At 39.9% G+C, this 12,534-nt stretch overlaps 1 protein-coding gene across 1 annotated transcript in view; it reads right to left on the bottom strand.

Annotated features, from left to right (window-relative positions):
- Positions 1-11,092, bottom strand: part of LOC139461603 (uncharacterized) — an 87,908-nt gene extending 76,816 nt beyond the window's left edge. Inside the window, exons 1-3 of the mRNA XM_071243077.1 lie at positions 11,056-11,092; positions 7,916-7,991; positions 766-869 (exon numbers count right to left, since the gene is read on the bottom strand). Of these exons, the coding sequence (XP_071099178.1) occupies positions 766-869; positions 7,916-7,991; positions 11,056-11,092 (217 nt within the window). The remainder of the gene's footprint in view (positions 1-765; positions 870-7,915; positions 7,992-11,055) is intronic.
- Between the last annotated feature and the right edge of the window lie 1,442 nt (positions 11,093-12,534).

The raw sequence follows: 12,534 nt of genomic DNA, 5'->3' as shown, positions 1-12,534 counted from the left end.
CGCCATTTCTGGAGATTCGAACATGCGCTTGCAACTTGATGACGTCGTATATATGACGACGTTTATTTTTGAGAGGGGAGTGTCCTGTATGTTGTTCCCATGAAGCTGGACAACGCAGATAAACGCGATGGCAGAACGACCGCATCCCAAAGCTATAGAGATATGATAATCGTATCGGGAGAAAAGATACAGGTCATTGAAGTGAGGATTGGGAGAATATGCGGGAAATACCCACCGGTGCATAAGATGGACTTGTCCGACATTGCCGAGGTCGGATTCTATTGAGGGAGTCATCATTATTTACATACGGGCAAATGTTTTTAAAGCTTGTACTATCTATCGCCATCCTTAAAGAGGCTGTACATAACGTTGATATCTCATAAAAGAAATAAACGACTCATGGTATATTCTCCCTGCAGTGTTTTATTTTACGATAAACAACTCCCACTCGTCGTTTGTTTCTTAAATATACTATACATGAAGTAAACCATCAGAGATGTAATTTTGGATTACTCTCAAGAGTAAACGTGATGCAAACATACTTGAGCACACTCTAATATAACCTTACACACTTGTTATAGATTAAGATATAAACTTCAAGGGACAGGTGTTTAAGGATTGTAATGTTTTAACCCTTCTCACTAGATCAGTTGGGATATTTACAGTTTGCGTTGGAAAAAGAGAACATCACATTGAAACTTTACCGCCTGATGCTGTGTTGTAGTGTTATTGTTGCGGATGAGATCAGTAGAAAGTATTACTCACCACAGCCTCCAATTTGTCCAATAAACGAAGCCATGTTGAGACCCGATGTTGGACATCCGGGATCTACGGCATCCTCCATACACGTAATGAAGGCATAGGCAACACTGAAATATAATATAGAGATCAATGTGAACAGAAAAGAAGGATTACTTTGAAATGTACAGATGATGTCATTCGAATCTTGCACCCGGTGTTATCAGTCATACTTTGCATATTTTTTAGAATTTAAATATGTTTCAAAATGTTTACGACAAAATGCTTACTAGTATCATTATGTATAATCCTATTAACCTAAATATGTTTTTAATTTATTAACGTACCTGGATGTTATGTAAGGCCATTGGTAATTGAGATGAATATGGATAAGATGCATACTATATACTGAAATCAGATGTGCAAATCAGACTCACTGGCACTTGCATAACACATATACCACCAGGGCTTAGCACGAACTTGGTACAATAAAGACATAAACTGTACAAATAACCCAAGCTAATTTCATAATGACTTGGAAAGGTGACACACAGGTACTAGAGTGAAGAACGTATCCCGCCTAGTTTTTAAAAGTGTTGTGGTCGATAATGTGTTGCTGCTGTATGACAATGGTATTTCTCTCATACAAGAACAGAAGCTGACAATGAAAGTATAACTGATTACTATGATAAATTACCTACAATGAATTTCAAGGGGGGGGGGGGGGGGGGGGGGATGCAGTTCCTTCAAACAGTAAGACCTTAAACACGTTTAGCTCTTAAACGCATTATACTTAACATGGTCAGACCTAAACATGTCAAAAGTATGCGTCAAGGAACGTGTTTAGGTTGGTGTTGTGGGATCTAAACACGTTTTTACAGTGTAGTCGTCGGTCCTCATCTGTTTCGTGATGAGTAATTATGATATAACTCGGGAGCAATCGATTATTCACTTCTATATATGATTCTCGAGCTATGTGGTACCAGTCAATCATTGTCATAGTAATAGGACATGATGAAACATACATGAAGTATGTAAAAGAAGTATTACCTTGGACATGTTACACAAGGCGATACATATAGTAATAGGACATGATGAAACACACATGAAGTATGTAAAAGAAGTATTACCTTGGACATGTTACACAAGGCGATACATATAGTAATAGGACATGATGAAACACACATGAAGTATGTAAAAGAAGTATTACCTTGAACATGTTACACAAGGCGATATATAGTAATAGGACATGATGAAACATACATGAAGTATGTAAAAGAAGTATTACCTTGGACTTGTTACGCAAGGCGATATATAAAGTAATAGGACATGATGAAACACACATGAAGTATGTAAAAGAAGTTACGTATTACCTTGGACATGTTACACAAGGCGATATAAATAGTAATATGACATGATGAAACATACATGAAGTATGTAAAAGAAGTATTACCTTGGACATGTTACACAAGGCGATATATATATAGTAATAGGACATGATGAAACATACATGAAGTATGTAAAAGAAGTATTACCTTGGACATGTTACACAAGGCGATACATATAGTAATAGGACATGATGAAACATACATGAAGTATGTAAAAGAAGTATTACCTTGAACATGTTACACAAGGCGATATATAGTAATAGGACATGATGAAACATACATGAAGTATGTAAAAGAAGCATTACCTTGGACTTGTTACGCAAGGCGATATAAATAGTAATAGGACATGATGAAACATACATGAAGTATGTAAAAGAAGCATTACCTTGGACATGTTACACAAGGCGATATAAATAGTAATAGGACATGATGAAACATACATGAAGTATGTAAAAGAAGTATTACCTTGGACATGTTACACAAGGCGATATATATATAGTGATAGGACATGATGAAACACACATGAAGTATGTAAAAGAAGTATTACCTTGGACATGTTACACAAGGCGATACATATAGTAATAGGACATGATGAAACACACATGAAGTATGTAAAAGAAGTATTACCTTGGACATGTTACACAAGGCGATACATATAGTAATAGGACATGATGAAACACACATGAAGTATGTAAAAGAAGTATTACCTTGGACATGTTACACAAGGCGATACATATAGTAATAGGACATGATGAAACATACATGAAGTATGTAAAAGAAGTATTACCTTGGACTTGTTACGCAAGGCGATATATAAAGTAATAGGACATGATGAAACACACATGAAGTAAGTAAAAGAAGTTACGTATTACCTTGGACATGTTACACAAGGCGATATAAATAGTAATATGACATGATGAAACATACATGAAGTATGTAAAAGAAATATTACCTTGGACATGTTACACAAGGCGATATAAATAGTAATATGACATGATGAAACATACATGAAGTATGTAAAAGAAGTATTACCTTGGACATGTTACACAAGGCGATATATATATAGTAATAGGACATGATGAAACACACATGAAGTATGTAAAAGAAGTATTACCTTGGACATGTTACACAAGGTGATATATAGTAATAGGGCATGAAGAAACATACATGAAGTATGTAAAAGAAGTATTACCTTGGACATGTTACACAAGGCGATATATAGTAATAGGACATGAAGAAACATACATGAAGTATGTAAAAGAAGTATTACCTTGAACATGTTACACAAGGCGATACATATAGTAATAGGACATGATGAAACACACATGAAGTATGTAAAAGAAGTATTACCTTGGACATGTTACACAAGGCGATATACGTGCATATATATGGTCAATGTGTAAAATGACTGAAATTTTCCAATTATTTTTCCATTCGTGAAAACGAATTCCAAACAAGCTCTATTTCATCACCCAGTGACTGAATATGATAGGATTAAAAAAAACCCGAAAGTCAATATATATATATATATAAAATATTTGTTTTGCTTCTAATTCTGGCATTATTAGTCTATTGCGATGTTTTTAAGTTCTTTTGAACTTCTTAATAACTTTTAGTCAATCTGACGGTAAAATAACTGTAGAATGAAATATTTCTGCGTCTTGTAAATTGCCTAAGTGAAAACTTTAGTCATTTTACACTTTGACTGTAGCATATACCCTCCAGGGAAAGAGAGTTTAGAACAAGTCATCGGCATAAGATATCGTCAACATCGCACAACTGGAAACCTTCCAGGATCAGGGAAACCCCGGTCACCAGAATCGCTACATCCGGGTCCTTCACCTTCGAATCAGGACACTCACTGCAGCGTAAACTGCAACGTAAACTGCAACGCACTTTTCTGGATTACGTCTCATTTATGGCCAGACTGTCCGTAATCGTTTACGAGCTGCCGGATTCTGAGCAACGTTGGTGTTATTGTACCTCAAAGTAATCGACTTCAGCGGCTGTAGTGAATTCTCTAACGTTAACAGTGGCTTCCACAACGTTCGAAGAAGAGATGGTGACGAATCCGTGTATATCGGCGACAGAATGATTGTCCGGTCAAAATAACGACAGACCAACCACAAATTGCAGCAGAAATGTTTTTAGTTGATTCATATCTAACAAGCCCTCCTTAACATCATATCAAATATATAGAAAAAATCTAAGTTAGGGAACATTTTCAAATTCAGTCATCTTTACTATGCCGATTAACTGGTATTTTCATAGAAAAATATAAATATTCATTTTTTTAAAAATATTCAATGTTACCTATGTTACATATCAAATAAAAGCTACTAATACAGGCTTCATCATGCTGTACCTTTCCATATTCTATCTTGTTTTGTTTGATAGAAATCAGCAAAAATCTGTTTTCAGCTTTCAATAATAGTAATCTTGTTCGAAACAGCAAGAAACGGTCGAGTGCTGACCGATACATCCCACCAAGTTGTCAATATAGCACACACGCATGCATAGTTACAGGTATGCAAATGAACCTTATATCGGATGTTGCGTACTAGAAGTGGGTCGATTCGGCGGAGGAAGTGTCATGATGTCAGGACCAATGTCCCATGGGTGAAAAACAGATTTTGTTCACAGTCAGGATAACTTAACAGGTGTGCGTTATCTTGACGAGAACGTACGCCCTCACATTATCCAGACTTTGCAAGCACTAGGCGCCATCTTTCAGCACGACAATGCTCTTCCACACAGGTACGAGTCTGTATTGATTTCGAGTGAGTGAGTAAGTGAGTTGGGTTTAACGCCGCTTTTAACAGTATTTCAGTTATATCACGGCGTGTCAGCTTAATGTGGAAGGAAAGCCCGACTTGATGCAAGTCTCAGACGTTTAACACTTCGATGAAACCCACGAGCACAGGTATGGTGCTGACAAACCTAGAAACATAATCAGGGCGAACCGGGATTCGAACCCATAATCATAGGTTTCGAGGGCGCTCAGAACATGAACGTGCTGTCGTGGCCGTCGAGCTCGGGTCACAAGTCAAGTCAAACTTTATTTATAGGCCTCAGGCCAGACACAAATGGTAACACACAGTACACATCCAAGCGCACGATGCGCGCCACAACATTTCAGATAAAACACGACTTGAGACTTGCTCCCCTACTAATCCCGACCCACCCATCCACTAGTTGCCTTAGTGTATACATAATTACAAATATTTTCATATCTTGATAATAATGAATTCTTTCTTCCATTCATAATGTGGTACACACACTTTGCCAATCGAACAATGACATCTCTGCGACAGTCTTGCATTAACTGGACATTTGGAAACACTAGGGTATAACTATGAGTAATTTGGCAAAAACAGCCGTATCAACTCTGTATATTTTGGACACATTATTAAAACATGGTATTCGTCCTCTATATCAGTTTCACAAAATGAATATAACGCTGTTCTTGCTGTAATTTGGGTTTAACCCATCTCCCATTTTCAGTCATGGACATGAACTGAGCCTAAAACGTGCTAGAGCTACTCGGTATTTACCAACATCAATACTATTAAGATACATTTCAAATCATACGAAATCCTTCATTGATAGGCGTAGTCTGGTTTCGCTAAGACTTGATAATTGTTTTTTCCACATCTGTAAATATATATCATGAATTCGCTGCTTAAATTCCTACAAAAATCCAGTTTCATTTACAATAACTTGACCCAACCAAACATATCCGAACCAAAACAGCCCAACTTTCTTCATTTGGATGACTTAACATCATTTCTAAAAGACCTTCACGCACAATTCTAAAATATCGTTTTGGATCACACTTTAAGATTTTCATCCAATATTTAATAATTCTAATAAACCGCACACTTATCAATCGTAGTACTCCGAATTCACCATTAACATAATTATGTCGATGGTGTAGATAATTTAACACCTAGTATCTTTTTAATAAATCTAAGATGTACTCTTTCAATTGCATTAGCCTCCCTAAAACCCCACACCTCACATCCATAAAACAATATGGGTTGAATAAATGATTGAAATAACTAGAACTGGATATCAACAGAAATATACTTATTACTATTAATAACTCTGTACAATGAAAATGAAGCTTTTTTTTTGCCTGTTCAGATAAAGTGTTTTGAGATTCTGAAAAAATAGCCGAGGGTGTAAACACAAGACCAAGGTATTAGAAATAAGTAACTATAGGATCTAAACCCAAGTGAGTATCTATTGGATGAGCTTGCAGTACGTTTACTTAACATCAACCAGGGCTACAGAATCTGCATAGCGAATGGGCTGCCGTTCAACAAGATGCCATCCGCAGGCTTATTTGTTCCATGGTGGTGTTGTTCAGTCATTCTGGCAAATGGTTGACATACACGGTGCTAGTCTTTGCCACTGTAATGATTGAGATAGTGAACTCTTTCATTTTCTAATGTTCCAAACATACATCCCACGTATTGCTTTTAAAACCTTGTAGAAGTCTCAGAATGAACCTCTTTAAAACCATATATGAGTTTCCTTGTTGAAGTCGACATTAACCGATGTCTCCGAAAGTGGTTATTCGCTGTAGTCTACGGTAAATCAGTTCTGTATGTTGTTCAAGGGGCGTCGTACCTGTCAGTATTTACCTATAATCAACAGTCAGCCATCCTCTTCATTATTGTGAGCAAGTAATTACCAACAAGAAATAATCTTCCATACAGTTTTCTGTCAGTTATTACGAATATGGTCGACAGTCAATCATTATCTACATAGTTATCTGTAGGTACTTACCTGCATGGTCAACAGTCAATCATTATCTACATAGTTATCTGTAGGTACCCACCTGCATGGTCGACAGTCAATCATTATCAAAATAGTTATCTGTAGGTCCCCACCTGCATGGTCGACAGTCAATCATTATCAAAATAGTTATCTGTAGGTACCCACCTGCATGGTCGACAGTCAATCATTATCAAAATAGTTATCTGTAGGTACCCACCTGCATGGTCAACAGTCAATCATTATCTACATAGTTATCTGTAGGTACTCAACCGCATGGTCGACAGTCAATCATTATCTAAATAGTTATCTGAAGGTACCCACCTGCATGGTCAAATGTGAATCATTACCTACATAGTTATCTGTAGGTACCCACCTGCATGGCCAAATGTGAATCATTATCTACACAGTTATCTGTAGGTCCCCACCTGCATGGCCAAATGTGAATCATTATCTACATAGTTATCTGTAGGTACCCACCTGCATGACCAAATGTGAATCATTATCTACACAGTTATCTGTAGGTACCCACCTGCATGACCAAATGTGAATCATTATCTACACAGTTATCTGTAGGCCCCCACCTGCATGACCAAACGTGAATCATAAACGGTATGGTATAACCGGTCAAAGCCTTTTTACAGAGTAATGTCAACAGTCAATCATCTTCACTTAGTTATCTGCCAGAATTCATCGGTATTGTGAACAGTCATTCTGTACAGAACATGTAAAGTACTGTTGGAAATGCTAGAAAACTGCCTTTTGTCTGTTTAAAAAAAGGATATAATTTGTTCCTTAAATAAGTTACAATTGGCACACGCGCATATCAATTTGTCCCTTTTCTCAAAACCCAAGAGATACAACCATCTCAATAAGCATCCTTAGTACGTTTCCTCCTATGTCATAAACACGACTTTTCCACTAACCATTTGGTTCTTTCCAATTTGTTTTGTCAAAAGTAGTTTAGTTGTATGATGACTAGTACACGATGACGGTTTTTTTCTTACGTGCATGTTTTGGTGGCAGCATTGTAAGTCGCCCAGCACTCGTCACACGACGCCCCTTCAGCTCCCACCGAGAGCACTGAAATTGACGTGAAAAAAGTCAGGTGAGTGTGTGTATAAGCGTTTGACAACTGATAAAAAAAACTCAGCTCAACAACGTGACATACATTGGCAACGGTGTGTAAATAATCGCCCAATACTTCATATGGGCGTATGACTCAAAGGACATGTTATCAAACCATAGAAATGAATGGGTTTGCCGTGGTGTGACGAGCCTTTTATGAACACTCATCATGGGAAAGAGACCTGTGACACGTCATTTTAGTAATATTTTCATTGAAATTCAGTGACGAGCATCCTCATTTAGAACACCTGAAGAAAATATGTTACGGTGTACTTTATGCCCTCTTCAAAAAAAGAAACGCACAGGTAGATGTTTAGTAAAATTATGTGTATAATAAAGTCGATATATGTAATTGAAAATTAGATACAAAGATGACATTTTGGAGCTCGATGTTGTCGTTATACAAAGGCATTGAAAACTGTTCCTTGTCATGTCACATAAGGCCACAAGATTGCGCTGAACTCAGTATTTCGTTTGACGCGACCCGGGCAGCAATCACGGCTCTGCGTCTCCTCGGCACTGACTGGATACGATTTCTGTCCTGCGGAATTCTGCGCCATTCTGATTGTAAGGCGTTGGCCAGTTGTGGGAGTGTCTGCGGCGCGATCGAGTTTATCTCAGAGGTGTTCGATTGGGTTGAGATCTGGAGATCTCGACGGCCAGGGCAAGACGTTGATGTTGGCATTATGAAGTTAACCGTGACACGAACTGTGTGCGGTGGAGCCTTGTCCTGTTGAAACAGCTCCCTCTCGCGGTCAATGATTGGAAGAAGGTGAGGTTGAAGAATTTGATTCATGTAGCGATTTGCTGTCAAATTTCCCTGAACCACAACCATGTCAGATCTAGTGATGTAGGATATGGCCCCCTACACCATGACACTACCGCCACCGAAATTGTCGAATTCACGTACATAATGTGGGGCAAAACGCTCATTTCGACGACGATAAACACGTTGTCTCGCCGGTGAAGAAGAAATCGTGATTCATCGCTAAACCATACTCGTCTCCAGTTTCTCAAATTGCCAAGGCTGTCAGGTATGGCACCAACGCAAGCGTCGCTGTCGATGGATCTGGATCTGCAAAACAGGGACGATAACTGGTCTTCTGGGTCGGATTCGAGCCTCGCGAAGATGGTTTCTGACAGTCTTGTCCGATATCCTCCTCAAACCAGGGATGCATCCTGCAGTCTCCGTAGCCGTGGCATTGCAATGGTGTAGGTGGAACAGTTGAATGTAGCGATCCTGTGCAGGGCTGGTAACTCTTGGTCGGCCGGTGCTCGGACGGTCTACAGTGGAATTGAACTGTGTGTATCGGTCCCAAAGGCGGCAAACAGTGCTGTGGTGGACGTTGAAGTGGCGTGCAACAGAAGACTGCGATTCCCCTCTTTGCGTACGTCCTATGGGGATGTTCCGATCGGCAGCGCTGAGTTTCGGCATTTTCGAACTTGAAAAATGTTGGCAGTTGAATGACAAATTATTGGCTTATGCTTGCCTTTTTATAGCCACTACCACGAGTTACGAATGCCATAACTTGCACGTGCATTTGGCTTTACTGTTTCCCTCCATGACATTTTTGAACAAGTGTGAAAACAAAGCCGTTTAAGACATTGCAACTCGACAATGGCTGCGTTTTTGTCGAATATCAGACCACCAACAACTTATTTCCAATAACATATATCCAATTTATATACCGGATTTTTGTGTAATCTTGTTCAATGAACTACGTACTACCTGTGCGTTTCTTGTTTTGAAGAGTGTAGTAGGGATTAGGATATCTCCCAAATATAGTTTAAAGAAAGTCAATGGGTATTGTCCTCAGCACTATTACAGCAGTACTAAATCGGCTTGTATATAATGTGTAGGCAGACCACTGAATCTATGAGAACGATGACGCACAATCAGCCAAATCATCGAGCTTGGCTACCCTATCCCTTTCTGTCTCCTCTTACAACGAGACCGCATCTGTGGTCTAGTGGTAGAGCGTCCGCCCAGAGAGCGGAAGGTCCGGGGTTCGATCCCCGACCCCGTCATACCAAAAGACGTTAAAAGATGGTACTTGTTGTTACCCTGTCTGGCGCTCGGCATTAGGGGGCTAAAACAAGGACTGGTCGGCTCGGAGTCAGTATACTGTGTCTGAGTGGGGTATTCATGTTAAACTGCGGCATGGTATCTCCGTGGGCCAGCACTATAAATCGGCATCAGTCCGGACTAGTACAAGCAGCCACACAAACACACACACGTACATGCACGTCGCTATGTAAGTGCAATAATCTTGGACGCGACGTTAAACCCAATTTCACCTCACCTCACCTCTTCCAACGAGCGTGGGGTATTTGTAACTTATTCTATCCGGAAACCCCAGTAAGTAGTGTAATAGCATTTACACGGAAGATATTGTTTACGAGTAGAACCAACGTTTCGATGTCCACTTCACATATTCACAAATATTCATATCCAGATGCCTTCGGTAAGTGAATGTTTCTGGCCTTCAAGACCTTAAACAGATATAGTTGTTGTTTGTTGTTTAACGCCGCACTCAGCAATATTCGAACTGTATGACGGCGGTTTGGAAAAAAAATCGAGTCTGGACCAGACAATCCAGTGATTGACATCGTGAGCATCGATCCACGCAATTGGGATCGATGACATGCATCATCCAAGTCAGCGAGCCTGACCACCCGATCCCGGTAGTCGTCTCTTACGACAAGCATATTCGCCGTTCAATGATTTTTTTTATGACGGCATTCTTTAAATAAACGAGTCTGGTCAGACAATCCAATGATTGACATGAGCAACGATCCACGCAGCTAGGATGCGATGACGTTCAAACAACCAAGTCACCGAGTCTGACCACACGACCTATTGAGTCGCCACTTACGTCAGGCAGTTGCTGGGGATCTAGTTTCTTCCCCGGAATCCATGCTGGTATCAATAATGTCAACTCGCCGTCATACAGATGAAATATTGCCGAGTGCGACGTTAAATTACAAATAAGAAACAAACAAAATAATGTCAACTCACCTGCTATTACTTCGAGAAACAGAATAACTATAGCCATTGCACATTGACATGCACCGACTGTGGAGTGGGGAGGGAATGTTTATATGGGCGTACAGCATTCAAATCGAAACTAGCGTTCCCTGTGTGTGTTTATATATATAAGACCGTTCAGTTTGAAGAGCAGAGCATGACGAGCACACCTTTTATCTCTGCATTTGTGATGCAGGGTTAAATACACAGGTTCATCTTTTATTTATTTCCCTGTTTTGCTCCGAGTGCGAAATACGCTACAGTCGGAAAGCGCACGTTAAATCTCCTATATCAGTCAGTCCGAATTCACTTCCTGGTTACGTATCGTGATCATCATGATTCGGTTTACAATATGTTTGTTTGTTTGCTTGTTTTTTTTAACGTCACACTCAAATTTCCTTGCATAATTCTGAAGTACTATCCAAAAGTAGTTCGTTGGTCTAAGGATATCGATGTTGTTAATGGAGTGTGCACAAAATGTTGTAGTGTCATATCGAAGATGAATTTCAGGTTTTGTTGATTTGCGATGGTTATCAACATGTTAGAAGAACCTGTCTTCTTGAATTGTGTATTAAGCATAAAGAGAGGCAATAGATGATACATCTTCTCAATTGAGATATGACTGATGTGATAAAATATAATGCTATTTTCTTAAAACATTTATCTTCTATAAGCTGAAACTGTTTCACAAAACCACGTGACTAACTGATGTATATGAAACAAACTGTACGGAATGACCTATTTGTATCAAACTCCATTATTACATAATTATGAGTGAGCGATTAATGTTCAACGCCACAGTCGTGAAGCGTTTTCATGGCATGTAAATAATGACATTTGGACAAGCAAACCCGAGATTGATAATATGAGCAACGTCGCCGAGTCCACTGACCCACAAAATCACCTCGTACGAGGCATAGGTTGTTGAGGGGTGATGCCATTTGACAATTATCTAACTGTAAAAAAGACTACACCATTTCACTACTTTACTGGACTCACTGCATGGGACGGCTCTTAAAATAATTTTTTGGGGTCCTCTGGACCCCCCCCTTTTACAAGTCAATGTAGAACGCCTCATGGGGCTGTGGTAAACACACGGGGAGGAATGTCACTCCTCATAGGGCTGTGGAGGACACACGGTGGAGGAATGTCACGCCTCATGGAGTTGATGTAGACACACGGGGAGGAATGTCACGCCTCATGGGGCTGTGAAGGACACACGGGAGAGATATGTAACGCCTCGTGGGGCTGTGGAGGACACACGGGGAGGAATGTAACTCCTCATGGGGCTGTGGAGGACACACGGGAGAGGAATGTCACGCCTCGTGGGGCTGTGGTGGACACACGGGAGAGATATGTAACGCCTCTTTGGGCTGTGGACGACACACGAGAGAGGAATGTCACGCCTCGTTGGGCTGTGGAGGACACACGGGAGAGATATGTAACGCCTCGTGGGGCTGTGGACGACAC

Source organism: Haliotis cracherodii, unplaced genomic scaffold (assembly GCF_022045235.1).
Source record: "Haliotis cracherodii isolate W230 unplaced genomic scaffold, xgHalCrac1.p SCAF_15, whole genome shotgun sequence".
Classification (NCBI taxonomy): domain Eukaryota; kingdom Metazoa; phylum Mollusca; class Gastropoda; order Lepetellida; family Haliotidae; genus Haliotis; species Haliotis cracherodii.
The sequence above is the reverse complement of the archived record's forward strand: the minus strand, read 5'-3'. Positions and strand labels throughout refer to the sequence as shown.